The sequence below is a fragment of the Camelus bactrianus genome, chromosome 1 (assembly GCF_048773025.1).
Source record: "Camelus bactrianus isolate YW-2024 breed Bactrian camel chromosome 1, ASM4877302v1, whole genome shotgun sequence".
In the NCBI taxonomy this organism is placed as follows: Eukaryota; Metazoa; Chordata; class Mammalia; order Artiodactyla; family Camelidae; genus Camelus; species Camelus bactrianus.
In genome coordinates this window covers 69,412,557-69,433,256 of record NC_133539.1, presented here as the reverse complement: position 1 = coordinate 69,433,256, position 20,700 = coordinate 69,412,557, and the positions used below count along the sequence as shown (strand labels likewise).

At 38.6% G+C, this 20,700-nt stretch overlaps 1 protein-coding gene across 18 annotated transcripts in view; it reads right to left on the bottom strand.

Annotated features, from left to right (window-relative positions):
• Positions 1–106: 106 nt before the first annotated feature.
• Positions 107–20,700, bottom strand: part of TBCCD1 (TBCC domain containing 1) — a 61,946-nt gene continuing 41,352 nt past the window's right edge. Inside the window, exons 1-9 of one of the 18 annotated variants that reach the window (XM_045519753.2) lie at positions 18,224–19,057; positions 17,096–17,202; positions 16,144–16,522; positions 13,082–13,237; positions 10,280–10,646; positions 8,614–8,800; positions 7,885–8,382; positions 3,160–3,310; positions 107–865 (exon numbers count right to left, since the gene is read on the bottom strand). In XM_045519753.2, the coding sequence (XP_045375709.1) occupies positions 3,181–3,310; positions 7,885–8,382; positions 8,614–8,800; positions 10,280–10,646; positions 13,082–13,237; positions 16,144–16,479 (1,674 nt within the window). In that variant the 5' untranslated portion in view covers positions 16,480–16,522; positions 17,096–17,202; positions 18,224–19,057 and the 3' untranslated portion in view covers positions 107–865; positions 3,160–3,180. Of the gene's footprint in view, positions 866–3,159; positions 3,311–7,884; positions 8,383–8,613; positions 8,801–10,279; positions 10,647–13,081; positions 13,238–16,143; positions 19,060–20,700 lie in introns of those variants that run through there. The other 17 variants (XM_045519751.2, XM_074366430.1, XM_045519757.2 and 14 more) reach the window with 17 other exon arrangements.

Genomic DNA, 20,700 nt, shown 5'->3' with positions numbered 1-20,700 from the left:
TTAGAATTAAAATACATTGAGGGTTAATTTTCACTTTAGAAATAAGAGATCAAGACCCTTCTGATATAATTACTAATTAAATGGCCATAGAACATATGAAACAATGTTTATCAGCAATCAGATTCATTTTATTAAACTGATTATTGTTTTCCTTTATCTTAAAGAACATAGTTTTCTCAACCAAATGTAAACTTTATTTTGATATAACATCACGGAATGACATTGGAAACCTTTTCTAAATTTAAAAGTAAAGCTTTATCTTTTTATCAAAAGGAGAAAATTACTTTTTAGAATGTTTACTGGAAATTTGAAGCAGAAAATGAAATTAAAAAATAAAGATTTCACACAATTTCATTGTGGCATACTTTAAGGGCTAAAATATCTTTGTATAAAACTTCTGCTATATTTCTATGCCAACAAATCACACTTTCATTCCAATTCTTTTTTTAAAAGGAATAGCTATTTCCTTTGTAAACAGCTACAAAGAACTATAAAACTCTTATTTAACTCTAGAAAGGATGAAACCCTTTCATTACACAAATTAAAATGTGAAGTTTACTTGTAAATCTATACTCAGTCACTATACCATTAACATATATACAAGCCTTCATCAACGTCTTCATTTCAGCATCACAAAATGAGCCTTCTGATGTTCAATAAACAGTATGTTTCTACGATAGTCAGAAGTTTAGCTAAAATTCAGTGTAAACAGTAACAAGTAAGAATGGAAGGAAAATTAAGGAGAGGTCTTAAACAGGAAAAAAAAAACAAACAAAACTCCAAAGTCTCTTAAGCAGCAGGAGCACCTTCCCAATTTAGTTTCCACATGTGGCCATCTGCCACTCATCCTCATGTTGCCAGGGCCCTGAGGATAAAAAAGAATAATGCTAACAACTTTTTTTCTATTGCCTTCATGCAAACATGGGAAAAAATTCTTTTCATAAAATCACATATATCAAGGTCAGATGATAATTTAGAGTGATAAAATATCTGAAGTTAAAAGTTTATACTCTTTTTTTCCAACAGTCACATTAGTTCAGAATAGAAGAAAAGAAATTCACACATAGACATAAAGTAGCAGGCTACAGGGATTAGTCTAAACTAAAATTTTATCCTCTTATAGTTACCACTTCCTTTGCATAATCTTCATTAGATTTCTAATTCTTAATTTCAGCACTTACTAACTAAATATTGTAAAAATTATTTTTTATGAAAAGTAATACACTTTAAAAATGAAAACAATATAAAGAAAACAATAAAGAATAAGTTTACACAGCTTTGGAAAAGAGTTCAGTGAGTCCTGAAGAAGTTAAACATATGACCTTGCAATTCTACTCCTCCATATAGTATAACCAAGAGAAATAAAAACATCTCTCTACACAAAAACTTGTACATGGAAGTAACTATAGTGGCATTATTCACAAGAGCTGAAGAGTGGAAGCGGTTCAAATGTCCGTCAACTGATGACCAAACTGTGGTATATCCATACAATGGAATACTATCCAGCCACAAAAAGGAATGGCGTACTGACACATGCTACAACATAGGTGAACCTTGGCAACATTATGCTAAGTGAAAGAAGCCACACACAAAGTCCACATGTTGTTTGATTCTGTTTATATGAAATGTCCAGAATGGACAGATCAAGCAACAAAAAGCAGGTGAGTGGTTGCCAGGGACCAGGGGGCAGAGGGGATAATGGGGTTGGAGGAATTGGGAGTGATTATCAGTGGGTATGGGGTTTACTTTTAGGGTGATAAAAATATTCTGGATTTGTTAATGGTGATGGTTATACAAACTTGTGAATATAACCCAAATTGCTGAATTCTTTAAAAAAGTTGAGTTTTAAGGTATGTGAATTATATTGCCATAAAAATTAAGAGTAAGTTTTCTCCTACCCTAGACACCCAGTCTCATCCCTCAAAGACAAACACCATTTACAATTTCTTTATATCCTTTCAGAAAATTTAAGGCACATAATTAGCATATAAATGTCTATGATTATCCCTCTCCTTTTTTCAAACACACAAGGCAACACTTTACCCCCTCCACATTTTTCCTTCACCCCCCGACTCCCACCTTAGAGATCATTCCATATCAGCACATTACAGATATATACTTCATTCTTTTTAAAGATGCCTTCTACGGCATGGAATGTTTGTTGAACTGATTATTCATTAGGCACCAGCCCTCTACTGAGAAGCATTTGGCTTGTTTCCAGTCTACAGCTATTTCAAACCATGCTACAATGAACATCTCTTTTAAGCCGATCTTTACATACATGAGTGTATCTGTAAGATAAATCTAGGAAGTGAAGTTGCAAAGTTAAAGAACGTGTGCATTTTTAATTTTGATTTTGTCAAACTATCCTCCAAAAAGGCTGCACAAATCTACGCTTTCCCCAGCAGCAAGTGAAATGTCTTATCAGTGTCGTATACTATGTTTTTGATCCTTGCCAATGTGATAGATGAAAAATAGTCTTACATTTCTTTAATTTTAAGTGAAAATGAGCATCTTTGTGTTTATAAGTATCTTTCTGTGAGCTACCTATTTATGTTCTTTGTCTGTTTTTCTATTGTTACTTTAAAGTACTTAAAAATAGCAAAAAGATTTCTATAAAAAATTACATATTTGGAATAAACAACTTCCAGTAAATGTTTCTGTATCCATGTTCTCTTCTGTTGAATCTGTAGGTATCCTAGAGTTCACTATTCAGATCTTCATTTGGATTAATTCTGGTAACTTATTAATGCTCATATGTGTAGCTGACAAAGATTAGCTGACTTATTAATTGGTTCATGTATAACTTATTAATTGTGAGGTGATGGGAAAGAGGAGACGTGTTAGAAGGCACAAAATTTAAAACTATGTATGGGGAAGTACAGTACAACTTTGGACAGTACAACTTATGCCAGGCAAGAGGCAAAAAAGAGAAATTTGGCTATTGTATTTGCTCATAATTCTACAGGCTCCACCTGAATATTTTGGTTGGTCTTCTCACTATAAAATGTGGTAAACGAGTATGTAAAAATCTATATGCTGGTGGAAGCAATGGGAAAAAAATTAGCAGTGGTCAGAAACAAACTTTCCATATTTTTTTGGTATGTAAAAAAAGATTTCCCCAAAATAATTTAAGTCATCTCCGTTATAAATGCCTACCGGTGTTTTGATGAGGAAGTCTTATCCTGCTGCTTGTTTGGAGCCTGCTGCAGGGGGCACAAGGCTGTCCAGCTGCTGCTGATGTCCTGTATTAATCAACCACTCATAAAATTTGTTTTCCACAAGTACCTGGAACTGCTTCCTTTGATCCCTAAAATTGCAGTTGAGAACAAAAAGAATATAAGAACACTAATTCATATTAATTTTATTCCAAGTGGTTATAAAATACTTTAACTGGATAAACATTAAATTATTTCTTGTTTTCCCTTTGATCTCTCCAAATAACTGCTCTGTTCAGTTCTGTCCATTTTGATCACCACCACCGAAAAAAAAAAAAGATTGTTCAGATACAATTCCCTCTTTGTAAAAACTCAGTAATTATATGTTTAGTTATACTGTGGTTATTCAACAGATATTCACTGAGGACCAAGAGATGCTGGGCAGTGTTCTGACCGATGGGGATAAATGTAAAGCGAAGAGAAAAGGCCTCTGTTTCCGGGCAGGTTTGTGCTGCACGACTCCAGAGGGCGCCCTTCACACTGGGATCTATGTAGTCTGTGCTCCTTGTGGACTGTATATTTTAGTAGGGAAGATAGGTAATGAATAAAATGAATATACATGAACTTAGATAATTATAAATGCCTTGGAGAAAGACAGAGCAGGGTAAGGAAATCAAGAATTTGGGAATGCTAACTTAGAAAAAGAATGGACAGAAGAAGCCTAAGGTGACACAAGCAGAGATCTGAATGAAATGACAGATTAAGTAAAATAAATATCTGGAGAAGAACATTCCAAGCAGAAGAAACAAAAAGTGCAAAGGTCTAAAGTGAGAGGATTTTTAACATGTTCAGGAGAAGAGAGAGAAGTTAGCTGATGGTGCTAACTTCCGGGAGCTAGGAAGTTAGCACCATCAGCTAGGCCTGGGTGTAGCCGGGATCTGGCCTGGCCGTGGTGTTCTTCTGTCAAACATCAACAATTCCACAGCACACCAACATTAGACAAGGGCCCTACGGGATGATGATAGATCAAGGCAAAAATAAAATCACTCCACAGTCACATCTCAGGTCCAGACAAAAACAAAAACATTTTGTGGTCCAAACCATAAAAATGACTTAACATCACCCTTCCAGGCTAATGAGCGACTGCTGCTTCTTTACAATGATAGCTTTAGCCCCTTTATTCCTCCCGTCTTTGATACAAAAATTATTAAGATACCAAATCACAGAATTACCCTCACTTTCAGATTGCATCCAACCCACAACAAAGCCCTGTTTCCCAGAACCCTCCGCCAAATCATCTAGCACAGCCAAAATCCAATTATAAGTTCCTTAAACATGCTTTTATGGAAATGAAACTAGCTCTCTCTATTCTTATAATGAGTAATAAAATCTAACTTTATTCTACAGATATGTTCCTGGTGGTGTTTGACTGGAGGGCAATGACCACATTAACAGCAAGAAGATTGCAGTGTGGCAGAAGGGCAGTGGATGAGGAAAAGAAAGGCAGAAAATGAGGCAAAGATGGCTTGGTAAGTACCACAAGGTTTTAGATTTTATTCCATGGAGAGCCGTTAGAGGGGCCAGAGCAGGGAAATGGCATAATCTAATCACTTTTAAGAGATCACGTTGGCAGTTCGTTTTCAAATTGGTCAGTAATTCTTCTGTCTTCCTGTATTCCCACAGTTAAATTGCATGCTTTTCCTTGTTTCTAGTGTTATCATGGATCTCACCACTTGAATATGCTATTATTGAGAGTCAACATTTTTTAAATCCTTGCCACATTCCAGACTCTGTACATGTATACAAGATTTTCATGTGTAAGAAAATCTAGGCACCTAATACCAGAAGCATTCAACCAAAAGAATTGCTTTAAAAGAATGTTTTTCCTCATGATCCATTTTTAGATCACATTATTATAATGATCACATTATTTATAACAACAGCTCACAGAAAACAATAAAGACACCAAGAGCCCAGGTTCTGGAAACAGGCTGACTAGGTGTGAATGCTGGCTCCTGTGTGACTTTGGGGAAATTACTTAAATCTCTCTGTTTCTCAGTTTCCTCATCTGAGAGGGAACTGTTAAGAAGAATAAGCAAGTTAACACACAGAAGGTGCTTGGAATAGTACTTGGCACATAATAAGTGCTCAAAACATATTTCCTTTTATTATAGTCATCATCATCATTCTGCTAAGCTGAGAATGACTTGTCTGTAGTATTAGTATCCTGGTGGCTCAGTCCATGAGATACAAACCAGGTGGAATGTTTGTAACGAATAACAGCAGTATTAGCACAACGGATTCCAAGGTAAAGCGTGAGTTGTGGCTGTTACTGATCTTTATAATTTGGGGCAGGTAGCAACTGTTTTAAAGATTCTAAATGCAGCTGTGTAACTATATATTATACACTTCCTTCCTTCATCTATATGATGAGAACAAAGCCACAAGAATGCATCTAGAAAATAGCACGGCTGGATCAAGCCTTTTTCCAATTACTATTTCTCTTAGAATACAGGTGATCCTAACAGGTTAGGTCTCAGATCTTCTGAGTGAACAATCTCACCCAGAAGATGTGTCTCACAAACTCATCACTAAACAAGGGTGCCTTATACTCAGACTATTCCACACTGTACAGCACACACCACTACACTGTCTTATACGTGCATCATTACTATAAGCTATCTTATTAAACCTTTATATCAATCTCATCAGGTAGAAAATATACTTCATATATGGTACAGCTAAGAGCCAGAGAGGTCAGATGACACACTCAATGTCACACAACAAGTGGCACGGTCAGTACTAATTCCTAAGTCAGAGTAGCTTCCACTACAATATAGACACAGTTATCCAAAGAAGAACACTAACTTTAAAATCTAACAAACTAAGAGAGCTAATTAAAATAAGCATTTTTACTTACATATCAAAGAGCAATTCGGTATTGTCAGAAATAGAAAATATTTCTGGAATGGATGCTATTTTGCAAGATAATGACAATCAGGAAAAAAAGAAAACGAATACCAAGCAAATAGGATCCAATTATGAAAGTAAAAGTTTCTCTCATTCTTAAGGGAAAGGATCATAATGATCAAGGCATTATCAGGATACAGGAGACTTCATGGAAACATCCACCAGAAGAACTTGATACCCTTTTTTCAAGGTAGCTCCAGCTCCCTTTGGACAATGTTGTATAAGAAGCAATCCTTTACCATTTGGTGCTATAATGTCTCTAGTTTCCCTTCCTAAAATCTCTAACAAAGTTTAATTAAATACCAAAACACTGGTGCAAACAATAACTACTTATTCTGAGCATCGTCTACTTTTAAATTGTATGCGCTATTCTGTCCAGAAGAAAACTGGTAAGTCAAATGTTTCTAAACTGGACTCTTAATTTTTGGAGTCATCTTTAATTTTTTCGTCTTTTTTACAAAATCTTATACCAAATCCTGCTTCCTGTCAAAGTATTTCTGGTCTCCACCCCCTTTCTCTCCACTCTAGTCCAGTTGCTTAGCCTAGACTCCTGTAATACCACCCTCACTGCCCTCTTTCAAATCTAACCAGAGGATCTCCATATGTACCAATCACATGTTTTAATCTGCCATAACATCTAATAAAGTGGTATGTGTATTGTAGGCATTCTGTAAATGTCCCTGAATAAACGAAACAGCTTTCTGAACTTCATTTCATTGTTCAAAACCCTTTTATGGCTCTTGCTACTTAATTCCACTTAAATCTAACTTTCATCGCCTGCTATTCAAGATTCTACATAATCTGGCTCAGTCTACCCAACCAAGTTTAAATACCACTACCGCATACCCAGAATCCTGTTTCAGCAACTGATTTCCAGGCTACCTAAGGTCTGCTTCTGCTTCCACATCTCCTCCTCTAGTGCTGTTAAAAGTATCGACCCAATCCTCACTCATTTTTCAAGGTCCAACACAAGCTCTACTTCTTCCATAAACCTTCCCTGACTACCCATACTGATATTTTCTGAATCTTTATACATGGTTTGTATACAGTGGTTCTTGGCTTCTAGAGTTTAAAGACCAATACCATTGAAATAAAATTTGTGGCAGACATAATAAACCATATCCACCTACTATCATAAGCATGTTATTAAAAATAAAGTATTCTAGAACTGCCAAAGTGGGAAAGAAAGAATCTCAGATTAAAAGACAGTATTTTAAATTAATCAAATTTAGCTTTATTTTAAACACTATACTTTTATTTCATATTTTACCATGAATTAGGAAAACTTTGACAAAAACTGGCATTAATCCAGGGACCAGCAGTAAAAGTCCACCTTTGGGGAGTCTGTCTGTGGAATGGTGGAGCCAGGAAACCTGTATTTTTAACCAGCTCTTTGGATGATCCTGATGCATAACCCAGCCTGAGAACCACCAGTACAGTGCAGACAAGTAAATTGAAAACTAAAACCAATCCATTCATGTATTGGATTATGTGACATAGTCTATATATGCTCTTTCATTCATTTAAGCCCTGTGTCTGCCAATTAAACTTAAGCTTCTTAAAAGAAGGGGGTCTAATACTTGGGTATCCACTTGTTCCTATCCCTCAACCAAATGTGCCTGGAATACTGACCCTAACAAATGACATACTATGTCTTTTTTATTATTTTAGCACAGCTATAAACGTGCAGATTAATCTACCTTCCCATGCATGCAGTTTCACATAAGACAAATTACTGTTTCTAGAAAATACTCACTTTGTCAAACAAGCCTCCTTCACAGTTTTCTGCCAGATTTGTATTTTCTTTTCTCTTTGGCCCAGTGCTTTCTGATATGCAGATGGAAGACCCCCAGGTATCTCTGTTGTGTCCCCTTCCATCTCAAAGGGAATAATAAATACATAGAATTCGCATGGAGGTAAGAGTCGGAAGACACTTGTGCTGCTGTTCTCTCTGCACATGATCATGGGATTGTCCCAATAGTTAGGCACGGTAGCAAGGCCAGTCCTAGCCATGTGGTCCTCCAGCATTGGGTAATGGGTATGAAAAGGGGCAAACGTTACTCTCTGGTTCCCAGAGAGAATAAGTGGGCGTGTAGGTGTCAGAATATGGAAGATGCAACCTGTGGTAGAAGAGATGGATAGGCGATGGCAAACAGCAATGACTTTGACGTTGTCACAGCTGTGGAGGTGAAGAGCAGTCTGTACAGGGCCCAGGACAAAGGTGCTATTCCTACACTTCTCAATTGTCACAGATCTGAAAAATGAGAGAAATTTCTCTGAGTAAGAGTAAGATAAAAAATATATGACTACAATATTATTATCTGATGGCAAAAAAGAAGGAGGAGGAGAAGACGAAGAAGAGGAGGAGGAAGAAGAGGAAGAAGAAGGGGGGAGGAGGGGGAGGGAAAGGAGGGGGAGGAGAAAAGATCAACCCTGGTCCAAAGAAAATGTCACAACGTCAGAACACTATGAAGACTGTGCTTACCGTAAGGGAGAGAGCAGATATATAAAAGATTCATTGCAACGATGAATCTTTACATGTGCCCCCACCAGAGTATCTGAACTCTTGGCCAATGTCTGCTTGTAAACCTGGCTCATCACCACCATGCGGTGCATCCGAGGGGCCACGTGAGTATTACAAGCAATCTTAGCTCTTTTGGTTGTCCCTTCAACTATTCAAGACAAACAGAAATAAATGAGATAGTTTCAAATCAAAGGAAAACAATCAGCCACATGAGGTTACATGTCTACATGTCTACATGTCTAAAATTAGATACATGTGAGGTTTAAAAAATGTTTGATCTGGGTGTTGGGTAAAGAGATGTTTGCTGTACTATTCTCTTTACATCTCCTTATTTTTGCAGTATTTCAAAAATTTTTGTTATAAAATTTTTTTAAACCTATAATCCACTCAAGATTGCCTATATATCTATGATTTTTCCATGCCTACTCTTCAAGTTACGTGCCTAAGGTCATATGGCTACTAAGTGGCAGAGCTGGCACAACTCAAATATCTTCTCCAACCTGCCCTAATTTATCATCCCAACCTTTAAATCATCTCTTTAAATTACCATTAATACTGAATTTGAATCCCTCCTAAATTACTTACAGTGTCATTCCATGAATTCTACTCGGGTTAACGTCTTCAGTCCCAAGATACTACTAACTGAAAGCACATCTTCCTCTCATACACAGTGCCTTGCACAAACTCACACTCAAAAAATCTGTGCAGGCTGCCCTCCTAACTCAGTCCTGCCTTTATGTAATTGCCTTCTCAGACTGTACTTCCCTGCAAACCATCAGGACACTCTTGTAAAGAGATACTGGTTAAATGTGGAGAGGTCATATAGTGTGTTATTCTTCTTTTAAAACAATTCTTACTGTTTCCATTTTATAGATAAGTAAAACATGGTTATTGCAGAAAAAATGTTAAATACTAGTATTAAAAGATAAAAATTATCTGTCATCCTAATATCTATCATAGTTTTGTATAATCCTAAGAGGTTAGATGCCCTTCTTTTTCCTACCCTAAAATTTAAAAACTTACTTGCACCTACATTCTTTTATCAACATCAAAAATTATTTAGTATCTCTTATGTATTTATAGGAGCCTTACATATCTGAGTCTCTGACCTCATGCTAGAGCAATAGCTTGGCTGGATATAAAATACTTGGATCACAATCTCTTTGCTCCACACTCTGTAGATGGTGCCATTTTCTGGTTTTCTGCATTATAAAAATTTGATACAAAACTGTTTTTTTTTACATTTGCATGGAACCTATTTTTTCTTTATCTTTGAAATTCAGAGGCTGTGGAAGTATATTCTAATTTTCTTTCCCCCATTAATTTCGCCTGGCACTTGCCTCACTGTGTAGGCACCTACTTCTCTTTTAACCTCTATCTGGGCTCCTCTTCTCTTAAAACTTATACCTGGGCCCCAGGAAGTCATATAGTATGTGAACCTATCCCTTTAGCCATCACTGGTCTATCAGGAAGAGATACCTTTGCAACCAAAGCCAGATTCTCTCTACTATAAATTTGAATTTCCAATGTGTCTGTGTAGCTAAAAAGAACTTCATCTTTACACCAACTCTCTGAGGTCCCTTAATCTGTCATTCAACTTAATATAGATTAAAATATTAATAAATACCTTGGTGAGCCCAAGCCAATTTCTTTCCAGACTTGAGGCAAGCAGATGTACCAAATGGATTCCCAGTCAAACAGGCTCTCAACCAGGCTTCCAGCTTGCAGAAAGAAAAGGTCTTAGAGGTCTTTGAGAATCCACTTTCTGCATGCAGTGGTTGCCACAGTGCAAGTTCATAAAGTGGATATATCTTCCTGGCTCTATTCACTGTCCCTTCAATAAGAAAGCTGAGTGCCATGACAGCTTCTCGAGAGACTAGACTACTGTGGGTTGAATGAAATGATGCAGTGAGTTGTTCTGGATCTAAAAGCAGCTCAAGGAGATTTGACAGATGATCATAGACAAAAGCTTGGTGACTGTAATCATTCCAGTTCTAAAAAATATCAAAAGAAAGCACTCTTAACAGAACAAAGAGATTCTCGAAGACCTAAAAACTTTTATATGTTATTTATTTTGTATTTATCTTTTGCCTCATCTCCCCAAAAGTGGTGTTTTTGAAAGTCAGTAAGATGGCAATATAAACCTCATATTTTCTGTGCATGTGATAGGTATACACAGCTTATCTCTCTACCTTAGCCAATTCAAAAGTAATACTAACAGCTAACCCTGAATATGTGCCAAGCCCTGTTATACAAACTTTCACATATTTAATCCTAGCAACAGCCATACAACAGATGGCATTACCACGCCCGCTTTACAATGAAATGGAGATACAGAAAAGCTAAGAAACTAGCCCAAGGTCACACAGTTAGTAAATATTCTAAAAGTTTTGGATCAAACATAAAAATAACCATCTCAGTTATTCCTTTCATGTAGCAGTTGGTTTCTTTCTTTACCTTCTCAAATCACAGAAGGAATTTCAAATTCCACTGGATGAAACAAGGCAACTGATCTTATAGTAACCAGATTTAAGAGAAGTTACAACTTTGGGAATAAACTGAGTTGGCAGATGTTCCAACAATTTGGCTCATTCATTTGATAGATATTATGGGGTATGAGCAATGTTAAGTGATGATTTATGCTAATTGAATAAGATAAAGTTCCTGTCCTCAAGGAATTCAGGATCTACGTAGTGAAATGCCAATATAAACCAATAACTATAACACAATGAGATAAAAACCTATGGCAGAGATCTGTTAAGATGTTCTATGAACATGAGAGTAACAAAGAACTCAAGGAAAACAAACCTTAGTGAAGCATTGTTTGAATAGATCCTTGACTGACGTCAGTAGTTATGCAAACAGATAAGGGAAAAGGCACTGTGGGTCTAGGGAACAATATCCAAAGGCGCACAGGAGTAAAATTACCTGCTGTGTTCAGAAAAGTGGAAGCTCTGAGTGGGGTGTAGGAAGTGTGCTGGGAAGTGGCAGATGAAGTTAAAATGTAAGCAGAGGCCATTCACAAAAGACCTTGTATGAAATGCTAAGACAGCTGGACTTCATTTTGTGTGCCAGAGGCTTTCAAACTATTTTATAAACAGCTATTTCTTTCTTTCTTTTTAATAAACTGTCATTTGGATACCAAAGAACATGTCAAAGCAGAGCTATCCACGGCTCATCTGCTCTTCCTCCCTCTTACTGCATTCCCCTGCCCTGCAGGAGGTAGGCCCTGAGAAGGTGCCAAAGGGTGCAAGATGAGAACAACAATGACAATGAGAATTCACTGATGGAGTTTCGACAGGAGATGTAAATCATCTGCATTTTAGAAAGTCCAATGTAGTAGGTGGACTATAGACTCAAAGCAAGGTGACCAAGTAGGACCTAATTACAGAAATCAAGGCAAAACCAAAATGACAATAAGGCCTATAAAAGAGGGGAAAAAAAGAAATTTTTAAAGAGTTCTTTTTGAGGCAGAATCAGTAAGACTTGACAACTAATTAGGTATGGGTGGTGGTAACTTTCACTGGCACAGGGAATACAAGTTAATTAAAATAAAGGGAAATTTTACTGTGGGGACACATAGTCATCTCCCAAACTGAAGTATTCAGGTAGGCCTCATCAGAACTGGAACTGGACAGCCATCTCCATGCTGGTTCTCTCAGGCCTCTCTGCATGTCTGTTCCATTCTGTTTTTCTCAGAGTTTCTTCCTACCTCAGAGTTTCTAAGCTCTCTTAACTCCTGATCACTCATGGATATGGTAGCTATTCTGGTCCCAAAGTCACATGAGCTACCATCTCAAATACCTATCGCCAACTGGTAATTTCTTCAGTTGCTGGGGGTACTGATTGGGCCAGGTCATCATTTCAGATCAGACCAATTTCAAACACAAACCTAGGAATGGGTTACTCAGGTCAAGTGTCCATCCCTGGTCTAATAGTTGCTGGGAGAGGTCATGCTATAGGACAAACTAAAGCCACCATATACTGGTGCTCACTGTTCAACAAGCCTCATGCTAACATATTACTGAATTCTCACAGCCATTCAGAAATAGGCATTATCATCCCTGTTTAGAGAAGAGAAGCCAAGCTAGAGAAATTAACTGACTTGCCTAAAATCATGTGTAATCAAATTCATTAACATTTGCAAAAATGGGAATGCTAATAAGAGTACAGTGAATGATTTGCCTGAAAGTCATTTAGGTGATTTTTGTGTTGCTAAAGGAATTGAAATCACTTCTCTATTTTGATTAAGACTGCACATATTGATTTTGTTTTATAATTAGGGAAAAAAAGTAAAAAGCAAAACAGACAAAACAAGCCAGCCAATCTCTAGCTTATATAAATAGTCTAACGTAATTTTTAATGAAGGCAAACCATCTCCCTCATAAATTGTCTGTTTCAGAGAAAGAGGCCATAATTTAAACAGTACCTTATTATGACAACTGGACTTTTCAGTGAGGTCGGGAGAGTGAGATCTGTTTCTGGGACTAGGCCACTCTTCTCCAATCAACGATGTTCTCAGGGAGACCTTGTTTAACTGCTGTATATATAAGAAGAGCAGAAACTGTAGGGTGTCCACTGAAAGCTGTCCAAAAAGAAAATAAATGATGAACACATGTTCTAAAACCACATCAATTACTAGTCTACAACAAAGAAGACACAGTAAAATAAATTCACAACGATGTGCTGATCCTAACAAGACAAATGTAGAAACGTTGCTAGCGTTTGATGTCTCTGATACCCAGATGTAGGAGTTTCTAAAACTAATTAAATTGGAGTGACTTACTTTCTCAGAAAGCTATGTAGCATCTATGGCTGTAGAAACTCTCTCCCAAAACTGATGAAGTGGAAAGGATGAGGGACATACTTTTTTAAAGTATATAATTTCAGAAATTTAAAATTACAGTTTTAAAAAACACCTTAGTAATTTGAATAAACAAACGAATAGATGAAGGAAAAGAAGAAGGAAATTTAATCAAGACACAGAGTTTAATTTAACCTAATCACAAACTTATCAAGAAAGTTCAGGATATCAGTGCAACACCTGAAATTGTATGTAATTTTTTGGTGTCTATGCATTTTGGCAGGGAGTAGGCCTCAGGTTTTCATCAAATTCTTAAAAGGGTATTTTACTTTAAAAAAAAAAATTCTACTGGCCTGACAGATGTTTATAAGTCATTTTCTATTTGAAGAAGAGTGTGGTTTGAAGCTCAGGATTTGACGCTCAGGATTATTCTCAGATACCCATTCCCATATGCACACAAGAGAGGCAAAAAACTGAAGTAATACAGCTGGGACTACAGCTATGTTCACCCTGATTCCCAACCTGGCTAAAGCTCACTGTGCATAAGGAACTCAAAAATACGGATTCTCAAGATCACCTAGACCTATTTAGTCAACTGTCAGTGTGGAACCTCATGAATCTACATATTTTAAAAAATTTTTACTTTCTTAATTAAACTTTTGGAAGTAACTGTCGAGTCACATGCAGCTGTAAGGGCAGAGAGATCCCACGCACGCTTTACCCAGTTGGAAAATTATCACACGGGGCACAGACAGGGTGCTGACATGGTGCAGTCACGGTACAGAGCACCTCCACCAGCACAAGGATCCTTCATGTTGCACTTTTATAGCCACACCCACTTCCCTCTTCCTTCCCTCCCTCCCTCATTCCTTCCTCAGCCCCTGACAACCACTTATCTGTTCTTTATTGCAATAGTTTTGTCATTTCAAGTATGTTTTATAACTAGGATCATACAGTATGTCACCTTTTGGGATTGGCTTTTTTCACTCAACATAATTCTCTGATTTTATATATACTTCCATCAAACAATTATCTGTTATATCACCATTATTCCTTCATATACCTGACCCCCCCATGAGACTACAAGATCCTTGTCTTTTTCATTTTTATATTCCTAGTAACTAGTAAGGAAACTAGTATATAGTAAGCACTCAAAAAATTTGGGGCTTCTGGTTTGATTCCTCTCTGTATCCACAGCATCCACTGCTGTACCTAGCACATAACAGGCACTCAATAAATGCTTAATTATTAATTTTAATGCCCTTCTCTTGGTTGCTTGCCAAACTTTTTTACAATTTCCAAAACCTTGTTCAGATATTACCCCATGTGGCAGAGACTCGCTGGATGCTCACTAAGTATCTTTCCTTCCTGGGCACACAATTAGATGGTATTTCCCAGCCTCCCTTGAAGCTGGATATGGTATAACTGGGTTATAATCAATGGAATGTGGGTGGATTTACATATACCATTTTCAAGCCTCCTGAAAACTCTCCCAAAGGAATGGAAGTGAGGGACTCAGGCCCTAGTGGGCATGGCTGGGGCAAACCATATTCTATTTGCAACTGTTCACTTCCCCATCCTCCAAGAGGCTTACACGGCCCTACCCATGGCCATGGGATTTCCCTACCTCCTGTGAGTAGTTTACCTCCCATCTTATTGATTCTAAGCATGGACCTGTGACAAAGCTTTACCCAGTGGAATGAAAGCAGTTGCAGTTTACATCACATGTGAGCAAAAGTTTTAAAAGGCATCAAGACTTTTCTCCTGCTCTGTTGCTCTTCCCTTCTGTCACAAGAACAGACGTGACCTACACAGGAGCCGCTTCTTCAGCTTGAGTCCCCAAATGGGCAGACACATAGAGCTAAGCCACAACCTGGAAGAGAGCCATAGCTAAGGTGCAGCCTACATGTAAAATAAGCAAGAAATAAATCTTAGTTACTGTAAGCCACTGGAATTTCATTTTTGTTTTCTTTTTAACTGCAGCAAAGCAGACTAATAATAAAGCGGCTCCCAAAGACAGAAGATACCTAGGTCCCTGAGTCACTGCTTAGATGACAGCAGCCTAGAAGCTCATGCATCCAGATGCCCTATGCTGGACTGCCACATGAGTAAGAAAGAAACTGTTACGGCACCGCTGCTGACATGCTGGGATCGCTTGTTACTGTAATTAGCCTACCCTGATTAATATCCTTTCTCTGTGAAGTCTTTCTTCATCACCAGAATTAATCATTCTCTTCTCTGTTCTATTTCTGTACTTTATGCATACTTTTATTGTACATGCCACACAATTAAATAGCACTTTTTTTTACACACCAGCTTCCCCTGCTAGTCTATGAGCTCCACGAGGTCAGAGCTGCTGTTCTAATCGTCTTTGAATCCCAGCACATAGCAGATGCTCACTTACCTCAAAATAGTTTTAATGTCAATGAAAATATTTCCATCTTCCAATTACAGGGTTCCTGGAACACTACTGCTTTGAAAGTAGATGAGTAACAATTGTTAAGTAAGGACTAATTTGTTAAATTGCCAAACTGGAACTGCTAAAACTTAAATAGTGCTTTGGAATCACATGGTCATTAACCCACAACTGCACACTGTTCAGCCAGAATGAAAACTTAAAATAATTTATTTCCCAAAGTAATTAAACACACACACAAATATATATACACATACATATAAATCCATACCTGATTCCTTTGCTTTTCGACTTCATCCTCAGACATGCAGTTGGACAGAATTTCAGACCATTCCAGACGCTCCTCTGGTGTCTTTACTGCAAGACTATCAAATATTTCAAAGTAAAGCCACGCCAGATCCTTAGCCAACTGCAGCTTCCCACATGCAATGTGCCTCCACGTCGACCAGGACAGGCGTGGGTAAGCTCCCTCTGTGGCCCGGGTTCGCACATAGGTGGATATCTTCCTGAGATAGTGAAGACTGAACTTGGATGGAGGGGGGACCTGCAAGGCGCCCACTATAAAGGGTTCTGCTTTCACCCAGAGGAGAACTCCGGACTGATCCATATTATCTCTAAGGACATCTGTGTGAAAAGGCTTCTTTGCATACCTATGAAATAAAGTTTCTTCACAAACTCATCTGAAACAAAACTCATTTACACATTTTCTTTTAAGGTGACCTCTCCCTTAACTGTTTTTATTTTTAATTTATTTTCTTTTGGGGGGGGAAGGTAATTAGGTTTATTATCTTTTTATCATTATTGTTTATTTATTAATGACTGTACTAGGGATTGAACCCAGGAGGTTCTGCATGCTAAGCGGGCACTCTACCACAGAGCTATAACCTCCCCTCTCCCTTAACTTGTTTTTAAATGTACTATGTCGTTTTAAAAACTGGATCCAGTTCACCAACCAAAAGCAGAATAGATTTTTGGTCAGATCTCATTATAATCCATTTGAGCAGGAAAAAAATTTGTGATAGAACTATCTTACTTAAATTGTTCCAAGTGGCTGTTTTAGGAAGAGTGTGTAAATGCAGGAGGTATGAGATGGATCCCTGCTCAGGACAAAGAAAAGAAGAAATGGGAAGAAAAGCCATCTTATCACTGGAAATCCTGCTCTACCCTGAGGGGAAATGCTGGTCAAAATAAGAGGAACAAAATTTCAAAGTCCAATCACTTACGCACAGAGGATGGTTGGTTAAAGATCTGGCTGGATTAGCTGACCATATGAGCTCAATATGAAGCGCTAGCACCAGATAGCAGATAAGAATGCTCATGTAAACATAGGCTGTGAAAATAGATTAAGGGAAGTTAAAGCATCTTTTTTCTCTGTAACAGTGAGCCTGCTCTGGCATATTCTGTTGTCCTTGGTTAAGTTACACTATTTTAGATTTAGTTTGTTCATTGTTTGTTAGAACAGCAATACATGATTCTTATGGAATGTTTATAAAAACACCTAAAAATAGACAGGGAGAGAATCATCCACAGTCCCACCACCAAAGGGGAACTAATATTTTACTGTACTTCCTTCCTGTCTTTTCCTCTACACAGACTGGATATTAGTTTTTGAATTTTCATAGTTGTGATAATACCATATATTCTGTATTATTTTAAAAGCTCCACAGCATTTTAAATATATGTACCCCAGTTTATTTGACTGTTCTATTTTCAGACATTTCATAAGTTTAAAATTTTTTACAAAAACAAGAGGCAAAATATTGATTGTTGAAGCTGGATGATGGTGAGCACATGGGTCCATTCACCTACTCTACTTTCGTGTATGTTAAAATTTTCCACTATAAAAAGTTTAAATGTTTTCACTATTATAAATAATGCTATAATTACCATCTTTCTGCTTATTTTCTGCATTATGATTATTTCTCAGAAAATGTTCAGCTTTAGATGTGCATTTGTGAAATAAAGTAACTGACATGTCTGAAGTTCCTGACATATATTTCCATTGTTTTCCAAAATGGTTGTAGCAAATTGTACTATCACTTGATTAAAGTACTGTCTTCACTGAACATGCCTAGCATTAACATCACTTTAAAAACCTTCCTTAGATGACTGGATGAAAAGTGTTTTATGCTATTATTATATTTCACATTTGACTCTAAGAAAATGGTACTTCTTTGGGGAATTATCTATTCAGAAAACAACTGACATCAATTGAGTACTAAGTGCTAGTTAGCACTCTCAATATTTTGTGTTCTTCAACTCCTTTCATTCTCACAACCGTCTGGAGATAAATATGATTATCCCTATTTTCAGATGAGAAAACTGAGGCTTAGAAAAGTTAAGGGACTTACCCAAAGTCACATACTTGAGTTGGCAGAACCCTGAATTAGAATTCAAATCTGACTTTAGAACTGTGTTACTTACAAACGTACTCTAGGAACCCAGTTTTGGGAGAATCTGAAAAATGGGAATGAATCCAGAAGAGGATTACCAGAATGAGCGGCCATGTAACGGTCAGGTGAAGGAACATGGAAGCATGAAGCCACAAAAGGGTGTGGGAGGGCAGATGGCAGCTGTCTCTGAACTTAGGGATGGCTTAGCGTGGCTCTGAGTAAAACCAGACGATGAAAGTTCGGCGAGGAAGATCTTAGTTCGTCCCCAAATGGAAACAGGCTGCTCTTTGAGGTACTGACCTCCTGTCCCTGAAGTGTACGATCAAAAGCCAGATCTCGGGGATGAACCCTCTATTCTAACCACCAAACTCGAGAAGGCTAAATTCGTAAACATAAACTGGGGCTCTTTCCGTCTTCAAAAGCTGCCCTCGGATGCATCGGGATCCGAGTTTTACAGACGGGGAGATCGGCTGGAGGCCCGATGCTTCGCCACCACCTCGGCCGCTGTCGTGGGTAGGACGCGGTCAGGAATCTGACGCGGGGTGGGCCGCCCGAGAGAGCCCCGATCGGACTTCGGGAACAGAGAAGTCCCAGCTGACAGGCTGCGTAGCGGACCCAAGACCTGGCGAGAGCGAAGGCGGCCTCCCCAGCCGGAGCCTGAAGCGTGACAGACCCACCTCTACCTCCCCGGCGCCGGCCCGCTCGCGGTTACCTGCGGAGGCAGGGGACGCTCTGCCGCGCCTCTCCGTGCGCCGCCACGCCCCGCGCTCACCGCCCACCGCCCGCCCACCGCGCAAGCGCGAAACCTCGCACCACTGAGAACTGGGGGACCACGTTGCTAGAGTGGCCGAGTACTTCTTCCACAGTCTGCGTAACTCTGAGCCGGAACCTAGAGTCAGACCCCTCCACTTTATGGTGTCGCGCCTTTCAGCTCGCGGTGGTAGCACGTTTTATATTGCTCCACAGAACTGTGGTCAGCCACTAGCTGCTGGGAAGGTCAGCAAGCTTTGATCAGTAATAATAAATGATAATGACAGTTTACATTTATAGAATGCTTGCTCTGGGCTGGGTACTGTTTGAAGCACCGTTACGTATCTTACCTCAGTCTTCCTAAGAGCCCTTTAAGTTCAGTACACTTGTTTTACTGAGGAAACTAGGTGAAAGTAACACAGCAAGAGAAGAGCCAAGATACAAACTCAGGCTGTCTGAAGCGAGAGTGCCCAGGGTTAGCTCCTTAACTCAGCTTTTCCGCCATGTCACCGCCTTCAGGAAGCTTTTTTGGATTTCACCCCGCAGAAGACATCACTCCCTCCTCTAAACCTCTTATTTCATGGTTTTGGGCCATTTCCTGCTTTCTTAATTCGTTTATGGCCTCTCTCGGTGTGAGAGATAACAAAGGTAAATAAGACCATAAAATGCAGTTTAGTTCCTCCTTTACGTGGCATTCGCCCCCACCGCCAGTAGGCACCTTCCTGAAAGTAGTAACCTGGTCTACCTCCTACGTCTGCGCTGAGCCTGGCACAGTGCTAGGCATTAGGGTTATAGTAGTGAACAAAATAGACAAGGTCCTTGCTTTCTTGGAGTGTATATTTTAATAAGGAGAATAGATAATAAGTTAAGGAAATAAAATAGGATAATTTCAGATACGCTACGAATCTGAGCTGAGGTCTGACAAATAAGCCAGTGCACGAAGATCACAATCGAAGTGACTTTTACTCGGTGGCAGGCTCTGTTCTAAGATGCTGATCTATGCAGCTGTGAACAGAACAGTGCAAATTCATGCTCTCATGAAACTGACATTGCAAGGTGTGTGAGTGTGGAGGGCAGGGATAGAAATAATAAAACATGGTGGTGTAAGACTAGGAACTCAGTAGGGGCTAATTTTGATTGGTTGGTCAGGGAAGTCTTCTATAAGGTGGTGAACTTAAGCTGTTATCTAAGTTTAAAAAGAGTCACCCATGTTAGGATCTGAGGGAAGATCGTTTCAGGAGAGGGAACAACTAGAACGTTTTGCTGGAACATGGTAAGGAGTATACTAGATGAGGGTACAGATCATATAAGGTTTTGGGGGTCCCCCCCCCAGCTTTACTGAGAAATGTTTTTATAAGCTAGTATAAAGAGTTGGGATATTACTCTAAGTGCAGTGAAAAGCCATCTGAGGCTTTAAATCAGAAGAATGACATGATCTGATATGTTTAAAAAGCATGGCTGGGGGAGGGTACGGGGTGAAAAAGAGATACTAAGATATTAACGAGTAGAGGCAAGAAGACCAGTTAGGAGGGCCTTGCCAGCTGGGAGATGATGTGACTTGGCCAGAGAGGTAGTGGAAACGTAGAATAGTGGGCAGATTCAGGATATGGTTTAAAGGTAAAGATCTGGATAGGGGATTCAGGAGAGAAATCGAGACACCTAGGGTTTTGTGATGAACAATTAGG